At 36.3% G+C, this 23,990-nt stretch overlaps 1 protein-coding gene across 6 annotated transcripts in view; it reads left to right on the top strand.

Annotated features, from left to right (window-relative positions):
• Nox4 (NADPH oxidase 4) overlaps positions 1 to 23,990 on the top strand; it is a 143,770-nt gene that overhangs the window by 75,481 nt on the left and 44,299 nt on the right. For all 6 annotated transcript variants that reach the window (XM_027407585.2, XM_027407584.2, XM_027407586.2 and 3 more), the window contains one exon: positions 17,110 to 17,170. In XM_027407585.2, the coding sequence (XP_027263386.1) occupies positions 17,110 to 17,170 (61 nt within the window). The remainder of the gene's footprint in view (positions 1 to 17,109; positions 17,171 to 23,990) is intronic.

Here is a 23,990-nt window from a genome sequence, read left to right as displayed (position 1 = left end):
TCTCATGGTATAGGTCTCACACGGAACCAGTCATTGTTTGGCCACTCCCATAATTTCTCTGCCACCTTTACCCCAGCATATCTTGTAATCAGGGAAAATTGTAGATCAAAGGTTATGTGGTTAAGTTAGGATCCCAGTCCCTCCAGTTGAAGTCTTGCCTGGTTACAGGAGATGGCCATTCAGGTTCCATAATTTTCATTGCTAGGAGTCTTAGACAGTTTCACCCTCATAGATTGCTGTGAGTTTCCATTGCACTATGTTTTTTGCTCATCCCAGTGATGCTCTGATTCCAGTTGTCTTTCCCAGTACTCCCATCTTTCATCCTCTGCACACCTGATTCCTTCTATTCCCATGTCCAAACCCTATCCAGACCCCACCACTCACCTGTGATGTCTCTTCTATTTCCCCTTCACAGTGAGATCCATGTGCCCACCCTTGTCAAGCCTTCTTTGCTAGCTTACTTGGGTCTGTGGATTGTAGCATTCTTGTCTTTACTTTATGGCTAATATCCACTTATAAATGAGAACGTACCATGGATGTCTTTCTTGTTCTGGGTTGCCTCACTCAGCACAATCTTTTCTAGTTCTATCTGTTTGCCAGCAAATTTCCTCATGTCATTATATCATTGTTTTTAACAGATGAGTAATACTCCATTATGTAAATATACAACATTCTCTTTATCATTTCTTTGGTTGAGGGACATCTAGGTTGTTTTCAATTTCTGGCTTTTACAAATAAAACTGCTGTTAACATAGTTGCACATGTGTACTTGTGGTATGGTAGAGCATCCTTTGGGTTTGTGCCCAGGAGTGGTATAGCTGGGTCTTGAGATAGGTCAATTCCCAGTTTTCTGAGAAACCCCCATAGTGATTTCTAAAGTGACTTTATAAGTTTGCATTCCCATTGTTCTACATCCTCTCCAGCAAGAGCTGTCACTTTTCTTTTTGATCCTAGACAAAATCAAAGAGTTATTTTTGATTTACATTTCCCTGCTGACTAAGTACTTCTCAGCATTTAAGGTTTCCCTTTTGAAAATTTTCTATTTAGATATGTGCCCCATTTTTAAAAATTGGATTATTGTTTTTTTTTTTTGATGTCTAGCTTCTTGAGTCGTTTATAAATTTTGGAGATAAGCCTTCTGTCATAAATGGGGTTCCTGGAGATATTTTCCCATTCTGTAAGTTGTGATTTTGTCCTATTGATAGTGTCCTTTGACATTACAGAAGCTTTTCAAATTCATGAGGTCTCATATAGTAATTGTTGATCTTAGTACCTGCATGATTATTGTTTTGTTCAGGAAGTTGTCCTGTGCCAAAATGTTCAAGGCTATTTCCCACATACTCTTCTATGAGGCTCAGGGTATCTGGTTTTCTGTTGAGGTCTTTGGTACACTTGGACTTGAGTTTTGTTCAGGATGATAGATATGGATCTGTTTGCATTCTTCTAACATACATGCTGATAGACCAATTACATCACACCATTTGTTGCAAATATTCTCCTTTTTTTTCATTGTGTATTACTGGTTTCTTTATCAAAACCATGTGTCTATAGGTATGTGAATTTATGTCTGAGTGTTCTGTTCTGTTCCATTGATCAACCTGTCTATTTTTAGGCCAAAACACTTCGGTTTTTATTACTATTGCTTTGCAGTACATCTTGAAATCAGGGATGTGGATACTTCCAGCAGTTCTCTCCATGTACAGGATTGTTTTTAGCTATTGTTTTAGGTTTTTATTTTTCTGTATGAAGTTGAGCATTGTTTTTCCAAGTTCTGTCAAGAATTGTGTTTAAAATTTGATGGGAATTGCTTTGAATCTGTAGGTTGTTTTTGGTAACATGGCCATTTTTCCTACTTAATCCTACGAGTCAATGAGCCTGGAAAAATTTCCATCTTTTATAGCTTCTTCAGTTTCTTTCTTCAGAGATTTAAAGTTCTTGCCAAATAGGTCTTCACTTGCTTGGTTAGTCTTACATGAAGATATTTTATATTATTTGTGGCTAGTGTAAAAGGGTTTTGTTTTCCAACTTCTTTCTTTGTCTGCCCATTTATCATTTGTATATAGGAGGGCTACTGATTCTTTTTTTTTTTTTTTTTTTTTTTTTAGTTTAGTTTGTATCCAGCCACTTCACTGAAGGTGAAGTTTATCAGGTGTAGGAGTTCCCTGATCGAGTTTGGGGATCACTTATGTATACTATCATATCATGTGCAAATAGCAAAACTTTTATTTCTTCCTTTCCAATTTGTATATCCTTGATTCCTTTTAGTTGTCATATTGCTCTAGCTAAAACTTCAAGTACTATATTGAATCCATATGGAGAAAGTTGACAGCCTTGTTTTTTTTTTAGTGCAATTGCTGTAAATTTTTCCTCATTTAGTTTGATGTTGGGTATTGGCTTGCTGTTGTTAGCTATTTTGCCTTTATTATGTTTAGGTATGTTCCTTGTATCCTTGATTCTCTAAGACTTTTATTAGGAAATGTTGAATTTCTCAAAAGCCTTTTCATGAATGAGATGATCATGTTGTTTTATTCCTTTTAGTTTGTTTATATGGTAGATTACATTGACAGTTTTTCATAAGTTGAACCATCCCTGCATCTCTGGGATGAAACCTACTTGATCATGGTGGATAATCTTTTAAATGTGTTCTTAGATTTGGTTTTTGATTTTTTTTTATTGAGTATTTTTGCTTCAATATTCATGGGGAAATTTGGTTTTTAATTCATATCTTTCCTGAGTCTTTGTATGGTTTGGGTATGAGTGTAACTGTGATCTCATAAAATTAATTTGGAAATGTTCCTTCCATTGTGTGGAATAATTTGAAATGTATTGTATTAGTTCTTCTTTGAAAGTCTGGTAGAATTCTGTGCTAAAATTATCTGGCTCTGGACTTTTTTTGGTTACAAAAATTTTAATGACCACTTTTCTATTTCCTTAGGGATATAGGTTTATTTTAGCAGTGTACTGATCTTGACTTAACATTGGTAAGTGGTGTATATCAAGAAAATTGGCAATTTCTTTAAGATTTTTCCAATTTTGTGGAGTACAGGCTTTTGAAGTATGACCTGATGATTCCTTGGATTTTCTGGGTGTCTGTTGTTATATCTCCCTTTACCATTCTGATTTTCTTAATTTGAATGTTTGATCTCTGCCTTTTAGTTAATTTGGGTAACAGTTTGTCTATCCTGTTGATTTTCTCAAAGAACCAACTCTGTATTTAATTGATTCTTTGTATATTTCTCTGTTTCTATTTTAGTGATATCAGCCCTCAGCTTGCTTATTTCCTGCCTTCTACACCTCTTAGAATTTGTTTCTAAGAGCTTTCAGATGTGGTGTTAAGTCATTTGATTAGCATGAAATCTCTGCAAATTCTTCATGAAGGCACTTAGTGCTATGCACTTTCCTCTTAGCACCACTCTCAGTGTGTCCCATGAGTTTCGGTATGTTCTGCATCCCATTTGTGATCATTGAATTCTAGGAAGTCTTTAATTTCTTTTTCCTTTTTAACCCAGTCCATGATTCAGTAGAGAGCTGTTCTTTTTCAGTGAGGGTATAGGAATGTCTATTGATTCTGTGGTTGTTGAAATCCAGTGTTAGTCAATAGTAGTCTGATAAGGTAGTGGGGGTTATTTCAGTTTGCTAATATAAGCCGAATTTTTGGAGAATTTTCCATGAGGTGCTGAGAAAAAGGCATATTCCTTTTTATTCTCCATTTTTTATTTAAAATAGAAACAAGATTGTTTTACATGTCAATCAATCCCAGTTCCCTCTCCCTCCATTCCTCCCCTGCCCCCTCAACTAACACCGTAGGTATCCCATACCCTTTCTGCTCCCCAGGGTGGGTGCTGCCTTCCATAGTGGGTCTTCAAAGACTGTCAAATCCTTTGGGATAGAGCCGAGGCTCAGCCCCTTGTGTCTAGGCTCAGGGAGCATCCCTCCATGTGGAATTGGATCCCAAAGTCCTTTCCTATGCTTGGGATAAGTATTGTCCCATTACAAGAGACCCCATAGATTGCTGAGGTCTCCCCACTGACATCCATGTTCATGGGGTTTGGATCAGTCCCATGCTGGTTTCCCAACTATCAGTCTGGGGACCAAGAGCTCTCCCTTGTTAAGGTCAGCTGTTACTGTGGGGAAATCCCCAGCCAGATCTGGACCCCTTTGATCATCACTCCTCCTTCTCTGCAACTGGATTCCAGTTCAGTTCAGTGTTTAGCTGTGGGTGTCTGCTTCTACTTCCACCAGCTGCTGGATGAAGGTTATAGGGTGGCATGTAAGTTAGTCATCGATCTCATTATCAGGGGAGGGCATTTAAGGTAGCCTCTCCTTTGTTGCTTAGATTGTTAGTTGTTGTCATCTTTGTAGATCTCCAGACATTTCCCTAGTGCCTGATTTCTCTTTAAACCTATAATGTCTCCCTCTATTTTGGTATCTCTTATCTTGCTCTCCTCTATTCTTCTCCCAAGTCAACATCCTTGCTCCCTCATGTCCTCCTCACCCCTCCACTTCTCCCCTTCTCATTCTCCTAGCTCCCTCTCCCCTCCTCTCATGCTCCCAATTTGCTCAGGAGATCTTGTCCCTTTCCCCTTCTCCGGGGGACCATGTATGTCCCTATAGAGTCCTTCTTGTTTGCTAGCTTCTCTGGCAATGTGGACTGTAGGCTGGTAATACTTTGCTCTATGTGTACAATGCATGTATGTGTGAGTACATACCATGTTTGTCTTTTTGTGACTGGGTTACCTTGCTCAGAATGGTTTCTTCTATTTCCATCTATTTGCCTGCGAATTTCAAGATTCCATTTTTTTTTTCCTCCCACTGAGTAGTACTCCACTGTGTAAATGTACCGTACCACATTTTCTCTATCCAATCTTCAGTTAATGGGCATCTAAGTTGCTTCCAGGTTCTGGCTATTTCAAATTGAACAGATAGATATCTTTGTTGTATGAATGTGCTTCTTTTGGGTATTTGCCTAAGAGTGGAATTTTTGAATCTTGTGGTAGACTGATTCCCATTTTCCTGAGGAGTCGCCATACTGATTTCCAAAGTGTCTGTATGAGTTGGCACTCCCACCAGCAGTGGAGGAGTGTTCCCCTTTCTCCATATCGTCTCCAGCATAAACTGTCATTGGTGTTTTTGATTTTAGTTATTCTGACAGGAGTAAGATAGTATCTCAGAGTTTTTGATTTGCATTTCCCTGATGTCATATTCTTTTGTGTTTACGTGAAATGTTTTGCAGATATCTGTTATGTCCATTTGACTCATAATGTTTATTAGCTCCATTATTTCTCTGTTTAGTTTTTATTTTCTAGATGACCTGTCCATTGGTGAAAATTAGGTATTAAAGTCTCTCACAATTAATGTGTGATGTTTGATGTGTGATTTAAGCTTTAGTAATGGTTAATTAACAAATTCGGGTGCCATGCTCTTGTTAAGAATTGAAATGTCCTCTTGGAAAATTTTTCCTTTGGGGCATAGATGTTTAAAACTGAGATATTATCTTAATGGATGTTTTTATTTGATGACTATGAAATATCCTTCTCCATCTCTTTTGATTAATTTTGGTTGGAAGCCTATTTTGTTAGTAGAGTTTTGTTAGTAGGATTTCCTTTTTAGGTTAATTTCTTGAAAATTCCTTTTCTAACCTTTTACTCTAATGTAATTTCTTCTATCTTTGGTGTTGAGGTACATTTCTGTAAGCAACAGTAGGGTGAATCATGTTTTCATAATGCATTCAATATTGATTCCATTGGTATTGAGAGATTTTAATGACCAATTATTGTCAATTCCCGTTATATTGTTGTTTTTGGTGGTGGTGTTAGATAGTGAGAGTTTGTGTGTGTGTGTGTGTGTGTGTGTGTGTGTGTGTGTGTGTGTGTGTGTGTGTTCCTTTCTTTGGCTTTTGCAGCTCTGTTTATATTTTAATTTTTTATTTAATTTTTACAAAATTATAATTTCACATGTCAACCCTTCACCAGCCTCCTCCTCCCTCCTCTTCCCATGGAGGGTAAGGCCCTCCACAGGGGCTCCCCAAATTCCACAACATCATCCTGGGCTGTACCTAGGCTCTCTCCCATGTGTGCAGGCCCAGAGAGCATCCCTTCAGGTAGCATAGGTTCTCAAAGTTCCTTCTTATACCAGGGAACAATACTGATCCACTACCAGAGGCCCCATAGGGTGCCAAGTTGCCCTTGTTGACATCCACTTCCTGGGGTCTGGATCAGTCCTGTGATGACCTCTCAGACAGCAGTCTGGAGTCCATGGGCTCCCCCTTGTTCAGGTCAGCTGTTTCTATGGGATTTACCAGCCTGGTCCCTACCCCCTTGATCTTCATTTCTCCCTCTCTGCAACTGGGTTCCAGAGTTCACTTCAGTGTATAGCTGTGGTTTTCTGCCTCTGCTTCCATCAGTCACTGGATGAAGGCTCTAGGATGGCATATAAAGTAGTCATCAGTCTCATTATAGGGAAGGGCATTCAGGGTAGCCTCTCCACCATTGCCTAGATTGTCAGTTGGTGTCATCCCCTTGTAGATCTCTGGAAATCTCCCTAGTGCCAGATCTCTCCTCGGACCTAAAATGGCTCCCTCTGTTATGATATTTCTCATCTTGCTCTCCTGTATTCTTCCTCCAATTCAACCTTTCTGCTCCTCCATCCCTCCTCTCCCCTCCTTTTCTCCTCCTCACATTCTGGCAGCTCCTTCTCCCCTAGCCTCATGCTCCCAATTAGCTTAGGATTTCCTGGCCCTTCCCATTCTCTGGGGACCATGCATTTTTCTCTTAGAGTTCTTCTTGTTTCCTAGTTCCTTTGGTGAAGAGGATTGTAGGCTGGTAATCCTTTCTCCTATGTCTAAAATTCATATATGAGTGAATACATACCGTGACTGGGATACCTCACTTATGATAGTTTCTTCTAGTTCCATCCATTTACCTGTGAATTTCAAGATTCCATTGCTTTTTTTCTGCCGAGTAGTACTCCATTGTGTAAATGTACCACATTTTCTGTATCTATTCTTCTGTTGAGGGGCATCTAGGTTGCTTCTAGGTGCTGGCTATTACAAATAGTGCTGCTATGAATATCGTTGAACAGATGTCCTTGTTGTATGAATGTGCTTTTTTGGGTATATGCCCTAGAGAAGAATTGCTGGATCTTGAGGTAGACTGATTGCCATTTTCCTGAGCAACCGCCTACTGATTTCCAGAATGGTCTTATAAGTTTGCACTCCCACCAGCAATGGAAGAGTGTTCCTTTTTCTCCATATCCTCTCCAGCATAGATTGTCATTGGTGTTTTTGATTTTAGCCATTCTGGCCGGTGTAAGATGGTATCTCAGATTTGTTTTGAGTTGCATTTCTCTGATGGCCAAGGATTTTGAACCCTTTCTTAAATGTCTTTCGGCCATTTTAGATTCTTCTGTTGAGAATTCTCTATTTAGGTCTGTGCCCACTTTTAAATTTCATTGACTGGTGTTTTGGTGGCTAGCTTATTGAGTTTATTGTATATTTTGGAAATCAGCTCTCTGTCAGATGTGTGGTTGGTGAAGATCTTTTCCCATTCTGTGTGCTTTCATTTTGTCTTACTGACTGTGCCCTTTGCCTTTCAGAAGCTTCTTAGTTTCTGGAGGTCCCATTTATTAATTGTAGATCTCAATGTTTGTGCTACTGATGTTATGTTCAGGAAGCGATCTCCTGTACCAGTACGCTCAAGGGTATCTCCCACTCTCTCTTCTAGAAGATTCAGTATGGCTGGATTTATGTTGAGATCTTTGATCCATTTGAACTTAAGTTTTGTGCATGTGACAGATACGGATCTATCTGCAGTCCTCTGCATGTCCAAATCCAGTTGTGCCAGCATCATTTGTTGAAGATGCTATTTTTTCCAATGTATAGATTTAGCATGTTTATCGAAAATCAGGTGTTCATAGGTGTGTGGATTAATATCAGTGTTTTCAATTGGATTAAATTGGTCTATCTGTTTTTGTGCCAATACCAAGCTGTTTTCAGGACTATGGCTCTATAATAGAGCTTGAAGTCAGGGATGGTGATGCCTCCTGAGGTTCCTTTATTGTACAGGGTTGTTTTGGCTATCCTTGTTTTTTGGTTTTTCCATATAAAGTTGAGTGTTTATTTATTGCCTGTGTTTTCTTGTGTGTCTTTAACCTTCCAGGGTTGGAGTTTTCTTTCTGTTGCCTTCTGTAAAGCTGGATTTGTGGCTAGATATTGTTTAAATTTGGCTTTTTCATTAAATATCATGTTTTCTCTACCTATGGAGATTGAATGTTTTGCTGCATATATAGTAGACTGGACTGACAATATTAGTCTATAAGACATCTTTCCAGGACTTCTGGCTCTAGATTCTCCACTGAGAAATCACTTATAATTGTAATAGGTCTGGCTTTATTTGTCACTTCGTCTTTTTCCTTTACAACTTTTAATATTGTTTTTGTTGTGTTGTTGTTGTTGTTGTTCTTGTGTTTAAAGACTTTCCTTTCTGGTCCAATCCACTTGGTGTTCTGTAAGCTTCTTGTATCTTTATAGACATATTGTTTTTAGACCAGTAAAAGTTTCTTCTGTGATTTTCTTGGATATATTTTCTGTGCTTTTGAGCTAGGATTCTTCTGTTTATTTTATTCCAATTATTCTTTGATTTGGTCTTTTCATACTGTTCCAGATTTTGTGGATGCTTTGTGTTAGGAATTTTTAGATTTAACATTTTCTTTGACCACTGAATCTATTTCTTCTATCATATCTTCAATGCCTGAATTTCTTTTTTCCATCTCTTGTATTCTGTTGGTGTTGCGAGCATCTGAAGTTCCTATTCACTTACCCAGATTTTCCATTTCCAGAATTCTGTTTGTGTTTTCCTCATTGCCACTATTTCCATTTTCAGGTCTTGAGTAGTTTCCTTCATCTTTTTGTTTTTGCTGGACTTTCTCGGCATTCTTTAAGGAATTTATTGATTCCTTTCAGTGGTTTGTTTCTCTTTTCCTCAATTTCATTAAGGTTTTTTTTTTTTATTTCCTCTTTAATGTCATGTGTCATTTTTCAGCTGTGTTTAAATGTTCAGGTTTTGCCCTTGTTGGAGAGCTGGATTCTAGTGGTTCCATATTCTCCTTGTGGTTGATTATTTTCTTATACTGACATTTAGGCATCTATGTTTAGGACTTATATTGGTTTAGATATTTATTCCTAGCTTTGTCTTTATTGGATGGGTATGTTGTTCCTTCTTTTTTGTTTTCTGTCTGGTCTTCTGTCCTAAGTGGCAAGGTGTTAGATGTTATGGTATTTATGGAGTCTTATGTCCAATAGCTGTTCTTCCCTGTTTTGTCATTGTTGTTTGTTTCTTTTATTGTTGTTTTGTTTTCCTGGCATGCAAGACTTCTGGAATTTTGGGTGCCAATGTTGCCTCTGTGTTTACAAGAACCTGTCTATGAGTACATGCTTGATCTCTGGGACTCCTCCTATGGTGTGGCTTTCAGTATACCAGAAGTTATCTGCAGAGAGAGGCAGTAGGATCTCTATGAGTTTGAGGCCTGTCTGGTCCACATAGTGAGTTCCAGGACAGGATCCAAAACAATACAGAGAAACCCTGTCTTGAAAAGCCAAAGAGAGAGAGAGAGAGAGAGAGAGAGAGAGAGAGAGAGAGAGAGAGAGAGAGAGAGAGAGAGAGAAAATGTTTAGCATCACCATGTTACATTAATGTGTCTAGCTTTGTGCTCTTGACTCATTGTTTCTTCTCATGCTATTTCAACATTCCTCATTTCTGGAATTATATGAGCTTCTATCATAGTATCTTGAATGTTTAAAATACCAGTCAATTTGTGCTTAGAATATGAATGAATCATGAAAGAATTACATGCTTTTGAAATCATACTTTCAGGTTCATCTTCTAGTATTTTATTCAAGTGATATTTAATGCAACTAATATTCATTTCCACCTTACATCCTGGGTATATAATATGCTAAAGTTTTTAAAACATATAATAATGATTTTGAACTCGTTATTGATTTCTAATCATTTTCAAACTATTAATATGAGCATAGTACCCAAAATAGCTCATACTATCACAAGGCAACACAAAAACTGTAGAGTACTTTTAGGTTTGGAGAAGTGAAGAAGTTTATTGATAAGGTAATTCAGGCTGTTCTCCTGATGGTTTTTGAATAAGTCTCAAAGAATTGCAGGTGTCAGCAGCAGAATCGAAAAGAAGTTATTTTAAATGAGCAGAGTGTGAGTAGATGGCGGGCAGGAAGAAAATTAAGATGTTCACAGTTAGGTTTTTTTTTTTTTTTTTTTTTGGTTTTTCGAGACGAGGCTGGTCTCGAACTCACAGAGATCCGCCTGCCTCTGCCTCCCGAGTGCTGGGATTAAAGGCGTGTGCCACCAACGCCCAGCTTATAGTTAGTTTTCTTGAATTAAAATGGATGAAACTGAATCATACAACAGTGATGGGAACAAATAGTGGGAACAACTATTTTGGCCTTTGTCTGTAGGATAGAACTTGTATACTATTGAATAAACTTTTCATCATTGTGGCAGAATACCAAAGAAGGCACCTTAAGGGAAGGGTTTATTTGGGCTTAACATCCAGAGCTTTCAGCTCATGGTCAGTAAAGTTGTTTGTGGTGAGACATCATGGTGTAATATAATGACATGGAAGAGCAGAATGTTCACTGTTCAGTGGGCAGTAAGCAGAGAAAGTCTTAGCAGGAACTCTGGGGACAGGGCTTCCAGTTCTCTTTCTCTGACCTGGTCTGTGTAGTCATAACTCATCCAGCCATAGACTCATCAGTGGATTAGCCAGTTGATGCAGTTACTGCCCCCATTATCCAGTTGCCTCAGTGGCTTCACCAGCTGGGAAATTGGGACTTCACTCAATATTATTGCTTTTCCATAAAGCACAAAAAAGATCATCTAACAAGAGATTCTGAGGTCAGACATGCTCCCTTGGATACGTAAAGAAATAACTCGAAAGTTGATTGAATCCTGGCACCAGGACTAATATGTAATACTATTATGATATTTGGGCCTCACTCCATAATTAATTTGGTTCCATGTCCAGATATATGAGAATTGAAAGAATATCGCTTAAGTATAAAAATAACAATTTCAGCTTAATTCAATTTAGAATGAACTATCTAGCAGGCAGTAAACAAAATGCAATATTAGAGCTAGAAAATCAAAATTAGTCACAGAGACAGATCACAAAACAATGGTCAAAGAACATTTGAAACGATAACTCTTTACGCCAGCCGCCTGAGTTCTGCCTCCACAATTGGGTCCCAAAATAACAAACATATTAATATTAATTACAATGCTGCTGGCCAATGACTAGGATTTCTTGTATGCTAGGTCTGTCTTAAGTATCAACCATATATATATATGGTTGATATATATATATATATATATATAATATATATATATATATATATTATAAATACTCATCTTATTGAGGACACCAGTGGCATGCGTCCTCTCTTCACAGGATCACATGGTGACTCCTGTATTTCCTACACTTCCCAGAATCCTCCTTCTCTCCTATTCCCCCCTAACTTGCTTCCCTATTGGCCAACGCTGCTTTATTTATCAACCAATAAGACAAACATACACACAGAAGGACCTCCCCCATCATATTCTCTTTTCTGTCTAAGTAAAAAGAAGGGTTTTAACATGAACATAGTAAAATAAATAACAAAACAGTTACACTTCTGACACCAATTAATGACAACAGGTAGGGCCAGTGACCAGGTTTACACCAGAGCCAGAATGACCCACAGATGTTCGCTCAGCCAGGTGGGAGACAGAAAAGAATGGTGCATGCATGCCTCTCTACTACTTAAACCCTTGCTAATTCACTCTGACCACACCCAAGTAGTCAGCCCCAAATTGGCATGGTCAGCAGTACCTCTAAACAGGATTACTCCCTACAAAATTCTGGTGATCAATTGTGATCTGTGATCCTTTTGTGTGATTTACAGAATTTGGTAACACTGAAACTTTCAATATAAACCTCAGATATAAATTTGAATAATTTTATTTATTTCAAGTTTTTTATTTAATAAAATCTCTTAAAATTTTGATGTTTAATAAGTGCATGTAAAGAGACATTATTTTATATTCCTAAAATAGATATCTTTTTATATTTTGTGCCACTACAAATTGTTCATGTTAAAAACCTAATGCCTTAACAAACAAATATAAAGAAAAAATCTGATGCTTCTAGTTTACCAAATAGAAATACAGACCTATTACTGAAACCCAACTTGGCAATTCTGGCACTTTTTAATTCTCTTAACCTTAATCTTAGGTAATGCATATTTGCTTATTTATTTTAAGATCCAGCATGAGCCAAGATCTGACCTTTGTGCACAGGAGGAATTTGGAATTCTATCTTAATCACTTAAGTTAAACTTTTACTTAAATTCTTGAATTATTTGCTAATTTTTATTAGAGTAGAGGTGTTTGATACATTTTTTCAAGGTATGTATGAAGTTACTCAATATTCTTGTCTCTTTTTTATTTTTTATTTTTATTGTTTTTATGAGAGTCAGAAGGGAAATCCAGAATACTGAATACCCCAAGTTTATTCTTCAACATTCTTAACTACCCCAAGCAAAAAGGGGAAAACGGCAAAAGACTTCTTTATCAAGATACAAGGAAGAAACAGATCATCTTCCTTAATTCTTCAAACATTTGGTAACCACACGTTAGACTAAATCTCTCATTACCCATCCTTGAAGGTTAAGAGTAACCACACCTCAGAGCAATTCTCTTGTTGTTTACATAAGACATCCATATCTAAGACCAAACATCCTACAGTAGCCATGCCTGAGACCTTGAGGTCTTATGACTTTAACTTTGGAAGAATAAGGATAGTTTTGAACTCCCTAACCTTAAGCCAAGATCAAACAGAACAATCTCTGTAGGCCCCAACAGCTATGTGGCCATCAATTTGGAAATTACCTATGGTTTTATATTATTAATCACTTGGTATGTATCTTCTTCAACATTTCATATATGTCAGTAATTACTGTGAGCATTTTCATTTTATTATGAACTGAACCACAAATAATTTTCTGAAACTTTTTAATGGAAATTTTATTAAGGATATTGCTTTATTATTTTCTAGGAAAAATTATCTTTGTCAGCTCTTCATTATTTCTTCCCTTTGAGACTTTTAAAGAACTAATTTTTAAAATCTATGAGAATTAATTTAATACTGAGCATACCTCTTCAGGCAGTTTTAATGACTCTGCATATTATTTATGAAAAGATAATGAAATATAATTATAAGATCTTCATTAATTTTGTCATACCACACATGTAGCTATTTTGTACATTATTCTTTCAAATATGGATCAATATGCTGAGGTAGAAGTTGGGTTGACATCTATTTTTTTTTAATTTAAGCATTATGAATGAGCTATAAGATATTATTCATAAAAAATGGATAGAAGTGCTCTCTCATTTTATCAATTCAGGACCAGGTCTACTTCTGAAGTTGCCAGCATTTTAGAGAAAAGGGCTTACAATGTCCTTTGAAATCTGTAAATACCTTCTGTAGTGTCTTCAATGAAAGAAGAGAAAACAAATTTAATATATGAATATTTAGATAATGTATGTATTCGTTTGTAGTTCGTTGTGAGATTATCCCAATATGAATATAAATTTGAGAATCCAGAAGCAAACTATTTTTTCTTCTCATTCTACTCTCTTCTTGGCTTACATTGTCTTTTCATTCATTTACAATGGAGGAAATAGCAAGTGGGCTTAGATGATCAGAATAGCATCTTTGGGTGTTGGGAAGATATGTTTAGTCGGTAAAGTGCTTGCAGCACCAGCATGAAGACCCAAGTTTGTTTCCTAGCACCTGTAGATGGTAAATGCCTTGCCATTCTGTCACCCTAGCCCTGGAAAGAAGCACGAGAAAGGAGGACCCTGGGCCTTGACAATTGAAGACTTGCAGTTCAGTGACAATATGCTGTCTAAAAAAAATAAAGTGGAGAATGCTAGAAAAAAGACCAGACACCAACATCTAGACTATATATGGGCAATTGTACTCTCAAATACCACACACACACACAGTCACACTGGTCTCTTATAACATTTTTGAGACTCTTGTTTTAGGCAAGCTCCATCTTTTACTATGTAGTCGGCTATGTTAATTAAGTAAAAGTGGTGGGTAATTTGCAAACATGATAGTTTTAAAATTACTAATGAAAATTGGATTTCTATTAGAGTTGTCCATTACGAGAATGTAGATGGAATAAATTGAGAATCACCATTATAAATGTGATGCATGAATTTACAAATACTTGATTTAGTATAATAATGGCTAAAACAGTATTTTCAGTGTTTAAAATCAGCTAATATTACATATTCTTGGTAGCAGCAATGATACTGCCAGAAAAATCAGTTTTAAATTATCAGTTTGGAAATTCTGTATTGTATCCTTATCTTCCTTACTGCACTTCTCTACAGAGTGTTCATTCTCCTTTTGGGGGTGGGGGTAGGAATTAAATTTTTAACTTTATAATATAATTACATCATTTTCCTTCTCTTTCCCTTCACCAATCAATTCTTTTCACACACCCCCACCTTGTTCTCATTCAAATTAATGGCCTCTTTTTCTTTAACTGTTGCTGTGTGTGGTGTGTGTGTGTGTGTGTGTGTGTGTGTGGTGTTTGTTCCTAAACATATCAATATAACCTGCTCAGTCCATATAATGTGGCTTGTGTGTGCATGTTTCCTTTGATGACAATTTGGTATTGGCTAGCCAATTATGTGGGGTTTTTCCCACTCTCAACATTCCTTTGTTGCTTGTAGTTCTTTGTCTGTAACACAGCCCCTGTATCTAAGACTCAGATATCATTGCTGAAGAGGGGGTAGCTAGATTGTAAGAGCCAGGAAAACAGGGAACTGGTGTAAGATTGTGTCTCTTAGAAATGTCAGAAAAACTACTACACCCATGAAGTCTCACCATCTTGGCTGCTTAAACATGACTAAACAAGGATATTACCAATAGACGTGTTAACAAAGAACAGGGAAAGCTAGAGATTCTTTTTTTAATTTAAAAAAATTATTTATCATTTTACATACCAACCCAAGTAAGCCCTCCGTCCCTTCTCCCACAGCCCCCTGCTTTCCCTCCTTCCCACCCCCATCCAATCCACATAATGGGTAAGGCCTTCCTTGGGGAGTCCTAACCCTGGCATACCAAGTTGAGGCAGGAACAAGCCCCTTCCCCTGTATCAGGGCTGAGCAAAGTATCCCAGCATCAGGAATGGGCTCCAAAATGTCAATTCATGTCCCTGGGTTAGGTCCTTGTGTCAGTGCCAGGGGTCCACCCAACAGATCAAGTCACATAACTGTCACCCATATTCAGAGGGTCTAGTTCGGTCCTATGAAGGTTCCCCAGCTGTCAGTCCATAGTCTATGAGCTCTCACTAGCTTGGGTCAGCTGTCTCTGTGGTTTTCCCAATCATGGTCTTGATGGTCTTGAGCCCCCTTGTTCCTATGATCTTTCCTCCCTCTCTTCAACTGAACTCCAGGAGTTCAGCACAGTGCTTGGATGCTTGGTCACTACATCTGCTTCCATTAGTTACTGAATATAGGTTCTATAATGACAATTAGGGCAGTAATTTATCTGATTAAAGGGGAAGGCCTATTCACAGACCTTCTCCTTTATTGCTAGGAATCTTAGCTGGGGTCATCCTGAGATTTTCCCTAGCCTAGGTTTCTCCCTAACTCCATCTTCTTGGTCGCTCATATTCCATTCCACCATCCCCACCCTTCTATATCCCCTCCAAGTAAACCCAGGAGATCTCAACTATTTTCCATCCCAGATTTTTATATGACCTCTTTTCTGTACCTTTGCTTTAATGAAGATACTGGTTTGCCATATTTAAAACCTAAATCTAATAGGCCCAGTCTAAATTCGGTCTTGTACTTTTGTTTGTTATGTTTATGTTCTTCACTCATAATTACATCCACAGTTTTCCTCATCCTTCCATTTCTCCCCCCTCACCTGTCCTTTCCCCCAAATCTACTACTACTGTGTATGTGTTAGTTGCTTAGTATCCTCATTTATAAAAGACATTATTCAAGGTTAATATGTCATTAAATAGATACAATTGTTATACAGTTCTTCACAAATAGTACTTGATTCAAGCTGAGTCTTCACTAGCAGATAATCATCTATAGTTATTAGATTTTATTTTCAGTTTCATGGATTTAATAGGTATATGCCCTCCAAATGTGAGTCTCTCCAACAAGACATTAGTCAACACTCCTAAATCAATTGGGAAGTTATTAGGATAATACTTCTTGATGAGTTCCATGCCAAAAAGTTTATAATCTACATCCTGTCATAACTTCAGGTTACTTAACACTATCAAATGAATTGGGAAAAAATACCCAGTATTGAAAAATGTTAAGTTTGGGGATTGTAAATAAGTAATTAGTTATCTGGAAAATGAATGGAATCTTTCCTCATCACCTGCTGAAATTTATGTCTCTTTGATTGCCTGGGTAATTTTTATTTTATCTTAATATGGAACCACAGAATAATATTTTTTACTTCCATTTTGAAACTCATTTGCCTCTATAGGTGCCATGCAGGTTTTTTTTCCTGAGAATGAAAAGACAAAATGTATTAGATGTATTTTGACCAGTATTATATTGGACATAGAAAATACACAATTTTTCATTCTCATTTGTCACTATGCAAACTACATAATATCTATGAGTAAGATACACAAAGATCATTATTCTTCAGTTCTTAGTTCTTCCTTCTAACTCTTATATTTTACATCATAAATGTTTTAACAGGATTTATATTTCAATAGGATATACTATTAAATTTTGTCTGTATTTTCTGCTTTATATGTTATTTATGGGTCTTCAGAGAAATTCAATTGTCCTAATCATCAGTCAGTATTGATTTTTCTGTCATATAAATTTTATCTTTTCCTTAACATTTTTTTCTATCATATAAGTTTTATCTTTTTCTTTCCCATTAGCTGTTGATCTGGGGGCTTGTTGTCAGGATAAAAGTTTTGATCAGATCATATACTTCTAGTATATAACAATCTTAATTGATTCCAGTATTTTTTTTCAGTGTCCTACTGAAACCAAAGCAACATTTGGTGTCCACTTTAAAGTAGTGGGAGACTGGACAGGTATGTACCACTGAAGAGCTTTAAATGCCTTAAAAAGAACGGAGCATAACAAAATGTACCAACAAAATAAATACTCAAATGTATGGAAAGTTAGAAAGATATTGAGCAATTTAATTGTTTCTTTGCTTATTTAGTTTTAATGTCTATATGATTTTCTTATAAGATTTATTTATGGAATCAGAATAATATGAGTGTCAGTAATTATATATAATACATTATTTATGGGATTTCCTACTGGCAGTAGTAAGAATGCTAAAACCTATTTATTGGAATCATGACTTTAATATTCATGGTGGATTTGAACCTGAAAATAATCAACATTTAGGTAGAATGTTGATTGAAAAGGTAAGGGAACTTGCTGTCAAGCTTGAGGGCCCAAGTTTGAAACTCAGAAATCACTTGGTAGAAGGAAAGAATTGACTTCTTCAAGTTTCCCTCTGAACTTCACACACATGTCATAACTGTTGTATACATACACAAAGTTGTAAAATTTTAAATAAATGGTTTGGATTGAGAAAAAGATAAAACACTCAATAATGACCTTTCCTTACATCTCTGACTCCATAACATGTTTAGAAAATAGTTACTAATTTTAATGGCTGGTCTTTTGATGATACTTTAGACATCTATTTAAGAAGTGCATTCATTATTTGAGAAATTCATTATGTTGAGTCCCAAACAAATAAATGAGGTATTATTTGTTATTATATTCTCCTGATCCAACACAGTGGCTGACAAATGTCTGCCTAGGAAATACTGGCTTGTGGTTTTTTTAAAGTGCTGTCAGAAGAAAAGAATGAAAGTATAAGAAAGAACATAACATTTTAAAATGCATTTACAAAAAACAACACTTTCCTTTGAGTAGATTTAGTGCAGTCTAGGGGTAAAATAAGAAAATTCATGGAGAGGATATATACTTTTAAAGTTTAGACATTGGGCTAATGTAGGAAGATGTAAGGAAAGATGTAAAATTTACAAGACAATTGCCCCACAATCAGCAAAGATAATAATTAACCATATTTGTGAATCAAACAAAAACCAAGTACACCAAAGTGATGCAAAATGAAGCAAAAACAAAATAAAAGTGTCAACCAAATTAAAGTAACTAGTTTGTTGGAGTAAGAATTTGGGTTCAGCTTGGTGAAGATCAGATGAATTCACACTAATCTGGAGACTTTGGTGAACCTTTGAAGAGTGTGAAACTCTCCATTAAAAGTAGCAATAGTGAGTTGCTAGTTCCCCCTTTTAGGATCAAAGGAAGACTTGTATATTCTTGGAAACAGGGCTGAGGGAATCAGAGGATTGTGTATTAAACCTAGAAAAGAATGGCTGTGAACAAAATTTAAGAAATTATCATTGGAAGGAAAGAAATAATTTAAAAATCAGAGAAACCCTGTCTCAAAAAGAAAAACAAAAAAATCAGAAAAAGTTAGGATTTGAGATAACAAGGGAATATTCTGGAATGAGGAGAAAGGTCATTTATGTAACAAGGTTATATCATGTAGTAAAATGTGTGATGTGAATAAATTTCTCTGTGTTTAAAGGCACTGAGTTTGGAAGATGAGAGTTGAGAAAAATGGAGAAAATATTCAGCATGCATCTAAACAAGAAAAAAACCTAAATCAATTACAAAGATTGACTGAAAAAAAAAAAAACATTGAGAACTAATAACCTTCTTGGAGTCACAAAATATAGGCTTAAGCAGATAAAAGTTATGCAGCGGCATCCAAAAGTGATGACAACAGTCCATCTATAGAGGTTATGTCATGGGAAGGTTAATTTTTATGATATACCAGGAATTATTGGAATAATTGAATTTGTTTTGACATTGTTTTAGAAATAAAAAATGGGGGAAATTTTTGCCAATAAGATCCTAATGTAGCAAAAATTAAGAATGGTAATTGATAGACTTCTGTACCTAAAGGAAAAGAACAAAAATATAATTTAATTCATAAGCCTAAGGAAAAGCTTCATGATAGCTAGTTACTAGCTATTGTGTCTGAGTTTTTCTCAGATTTATTTTTGATCACTGGTAGCTGGTTAAAATAAACAATTACTTCAATGTTTATTTTAATTATCTCCACTGGTAGCATATAATATTGTCAATTTTGCCATCATTTTTAAAATGTGCTCTACCTTTCAGACAAATGCAACATCATTCTATTCAGAGAGCTAAGTTCTCCCTGAAGTAAGACATTTTATACACATAATGGAGCCAAGCATGCATGTAGACATGCCCTAAATAATTCTGTCACTCATTTAAACAATATTTCAAAGGGAGATTTAGCTGCCAGGAAACACCAGAGTCACAATTATTGAAGGAAAAATGAGAACATTCTGCTGAGATCAGAAATCACTGAGTGTTCCTCCAAAATTAAAATTATGAACATAGCACTATGTATAGAAGTGAACATTAGAAGCCTTTTAAAGAAGTGATATTGCTTATTTATTAGTGTTTATGTATATTACGGTGTGTGTGTGTGTGTGTGTGTGTGTGTGTGTGTGTGTGTGTGTGTCCGTGTCTGTGTGTGTGCAACTGCAAATAAGCCATAAAGTGCATGTGGGAGTTATAGGGTAACAAGTGGGAGAACGTTCTTTCCTCCCCAACTAGATTAGGATGGGAGTCACTGTGTTTGAACTACAATCACATTTACCTGCTGAGCCATCTCTCTGGTTTCCTGTTGTGGGCTTTTGTCAGTGATCTTGCTTTGATGAAACATGCTCTGCCATGGGAAGTAAATATGAAATAAAGCAAAGATTTAGGTCTGTTCCATACTGACATTTCCGAGAGAAACCTACTATATAAGATGTACAAGGTGTAAATGAAATAGCTACATAGCAGGAGAGGAAGAGGCACCTAGTTTCATACTTGTCTGCATTTTCATTAGGAATCAGATCTCCTGATTGCATGAGTTACCCATTAAACTTAGAGGAATCATAAAACCTGTGCTAATTTTTCCCCTTTGCAATGATTGATGTTTAAGATAGTCAAAGGAATTGAATTGGTATTTTGTTTTTGTTTTTTTTGTTTTTCTTCTATAATTTATCATATATATGTTTCAAACATATGAACCTATATGACTATACTTCTGTCTAAAAATATCTTACCTATGCTAGATATGCTTATTGTACAATAATTTCAGAATTAGCATTTTATTCTGCTATCTTACTGGTTTAAATAGTTTTTTAAGAAAGATTTTTTTGTGTTTCCACAACAAAAGTGTTATATACACAATATCCATCCATAATTAATCTAAATTTTTGCTGTGAACAAATTCAATAACCAACAGGTAGGTAATCATAGATAGACATTAGATAGAGTGAATATTATATGTACCACATAATGACTTTTTATTGATTAATGATTATAAAATGTCCATATTGTCCATTATAGTTTGCAATAATAATTAGATATGGTTAACTTATAGAATCTGAAGTGAGAATTAAGGACAATGAAACACTGTGGATTTGCTTTTACTACACAAAGCCACATTAACAACAGTATAAAAAATGTTAAATGCAAATTTAGTGACAAACATCCACAAAAGAGATGCTGTCTACATCACTATCAAGCAGGCATGCTTCAGGAGCCCTCCTGTTGATTTTTCATGAAAAGACTAAGATTGGACATATGCTACATGTGTTAAGTACTTTCATAAATTTGTAGTTCTCCTTGTAAGTTAGACATAACCACATTAAATTATTTTGAGGTTAAGGTTGACAAATGTAACTCATGGGACTTATGACGTGTTTTCCATAATGAGATACATCTTTTCAATTAGTTGTGCACACAACGTAGAACTATGCCTTTAGTTTAAACAGTAGCTGTTATCTTAGAAGTTTAATTTGAAAAGTAACCTATTTGAAAACTTTTCATTTTGATAATTATAACTGATTTTTCAATTTATGTGATATTCAGCACATTCTATGTATTCTATAAGGGAATCAGTTATTGCATGATATGGTATTTTCCACAGCATTGCTGAATATCTAATCTTCCTGATCCCTCCCTTTTAATTTCAGTAAATTCTGATAACCATTTTGTGAAAAAATACTTTAAAATTTTAATAATTACTCAAAACTTCTCCTAAGAAGTGACTCTGACTCACCTCTTGAAGAATTCATAGTTCAAGAAGAACTATACTGGAGAACTAAACTCTGAGACATTCTGACAATGGTGACTAGCCAGTTGATTAGAAGAGAATAAAGAGCATTTGATTTACAGGCCACAGGTTTATACTTCAAAATAGAGTTGAACAGTTGTAACAAATGTTTCTTATATCCTTATAAGGATAAGGCACCTAGGGACATATTGATATAGTGTATAACTACTGAAATAATTGCAGCATATTTAATTATACCACTGAGTGATGTGGATAGCCAGAATGAAGTATAGAGGGCAAGATTTATACTGGCAGAGAGACAGAAATTTACAGTTATGCAATCAAAGTCCACAAGTGCCTCCAAAGAGACTTGATCCAATATGTATGTGGCAGACTTGAACTTCATGAACACTTCTCCCTTTTTAAAAGGAGGTAGGCAGAGAAGATGTTTATAGAAGATGACTAGGGGTCAGTTAGTAGATTTGGATGAACGAAATAGAATTTTTGTTTTGGTTCTTTCTAATTATAATGGAAATAAATGGTAGGATTAACACTGAGAATTGAGGATAAGGAATGTGTGCAATAATGTTGATGAGAAGGAAGACACAGTGACCACTTGGAATGTGAAATTGATGAGGGAATCCTGGTGTTTCTTCTCAGTTGTGCCAAGTAGTCCTCTGAGATGTGTGTTGCTAAATTGAAATAAGATAATTTAAAATAATTGTGATTTCTTTTGCAGTTATGGTTCACTGTTGCAAATCAGTAGTTGAGCAGGTGCTAAATTGGATTTTAATTGACATCAAACCACTTCTGAAAAAAAAGCATTAAATCTGTCACTTTGAATTCATTCTTTATACTATAGTTTGGAAATCTAAAAACATCATGTTAAGACTCTTTTCTTGAAACTCAGTAGTAACTTCTTGTTGCTTCTAGGTTGAGGGTGAGATTATCTCTGCCATATCCTAGACTGACTTTATGTTGGTATTCAATTCCTGTGGGAAGACACCATGACCAAGGCAATGTATAAAAGAAAGCACTTAACTGGGGGCTTGCTTACAGTTTCAGAGACTTAGCCATGATCATCAAGGTCAGAGGCACAAAAACATGGTGCTGGAGCAGTAGCTGAGAGCTTTACATCCTGATATGTAGACACCAGTTAGACAGTGACATACTGGGCCTGGCATGAGCTTTTGAAACCTCAAAGGTCACTCCCAGTGACACACGCCCTGCAACAGGGCCCTACTCCTGCAACCAGGGCTCCAACTCCTGCAACAAAACCACAGCTCCTACAACAGGACCAGACTCCTCAAAACAAGGCCACACCTTCTGATTTTCCAAATAATTTATGAACTGGGGACTAAGCATGCGAATATATGAGCCTATAAGGATCATTTTCATTCAAACCACCACAGACATTCAAATTCTAGCCTCTTTTTAGTCTGATTAACTTCTATGCCCATCAGATACATTGATTTTTTTTCCTTTCTCTTGTTTTTTCCTATACTATATATGTCTGGAGAACACACCTCCATCCAACTGGCTCGCTACCCCAACTGAGTCCACCCAGTGCATCAAAGCCCTATTTTACACAGATTAGAAGAGTTACATTAAGCTAACAATATAGAATTGTAGAATGGACAAAGGTGATATCCAAACTGATTCGGACCAGTAGTAATGTTAGGATTACCCCCACTAGGAATTACTAAAAACTGAATAATATGCTAAGATTTTTAACAGACAATGTAGACCCCCTTGCCAAAGTAGTTAAGTGCACTCGATGGCCAGAGTGGAAATAAACTGGACTTTATGTCCTACGGCAGATGAAGAATCTTGACCCTACTGCCTAGCCTTCATTATGTGTAATCTCTCACCATCAACTGTGAGGTCAGGCAATTCAGTGAAAATATTTTTGTGGTTCGGCATGACCAGTCAAGCCTTTTCAAAGAATGAGCCTCTGAGTTGGCTCCTAAATCTTGAGCAGAAATTGATTAAAGACCAGAGGTAAAAGAAAAACGGTCCTGGTAGTAGGAAAGCAAATGAAAGAGGAAGTCTGGGGTTAAGCAAACTGTCTCATCTCCTGGACCAGCATAGTTTACTTGCTGCTCTTTCCTGGTGCATGTGCTTCTATAGGCTTTTCTTTGGCCAGTATGCCCTCTATTCAAGAACACAGAGGACTCACTGCTGGGTTGGTTTTGAAAGATTTCAAAAGACCATGATTCATGGTATTAATTTTCATAGCCCAGGTTTTAGGTGAGTACACATTCGAAACATACATACACAAAATTTCTTGCATTCCCTTTTAGTTCTGAGCAAAATTGCCTATTCCTTTTTGAATATGAGCGTAGGTGGTATTAGAGTCTGTGCTGAAAGCAAAAACTGAATTAGTATCAAGCTGAGCCTTGATCACTTTGAGGTGTTTCTTTTGTTCAGTGCCAACACTGTTTAAAAATGCATTTGCTGTGACAATTGTTAAGTATACCATTTTCCTTAAAAGGCGGATTGTGTTGAAGAAAACTTAGTAGCAATAATGTGTTTATGCAAAAGTGCCTCTGATATTTGCTTTCACTTTCCTAGAACCTGTGTTTTCTTTCTTTTCCTTTTCAATGTTTTTGTTGTTATAACTTAGCATCCACAGCAAGAAAGGAGAATTCATATTTTAGGAGAAATCCAGTTGTAGACAGTGAATCATTGATGTGTTTAGAGGCCAAGAAGTCTGT

The sequence above is a fragment of the Cricetulus griseus genome, chromosome 3 (assembly GCF_003668045.3).
Source record: "Cricetulus griseus strain 17A/GY chromosome 3, alternate assembly CriGri-PICRH-1.0, whole genome shotgun sequence".
Taxonomy (NCBI): domain Eukaryota; kingdom Metazoa; phylum Chordata; class Mammalia; order Rodentia; family Cricetidae; genus Cricetulus; species Cricetulus griseus.
The sequence above is the reverse complement of the archived record's forward strand: the minus strand, read 5'-3'. Positions and strand labels throughout refer to the sequence as shown.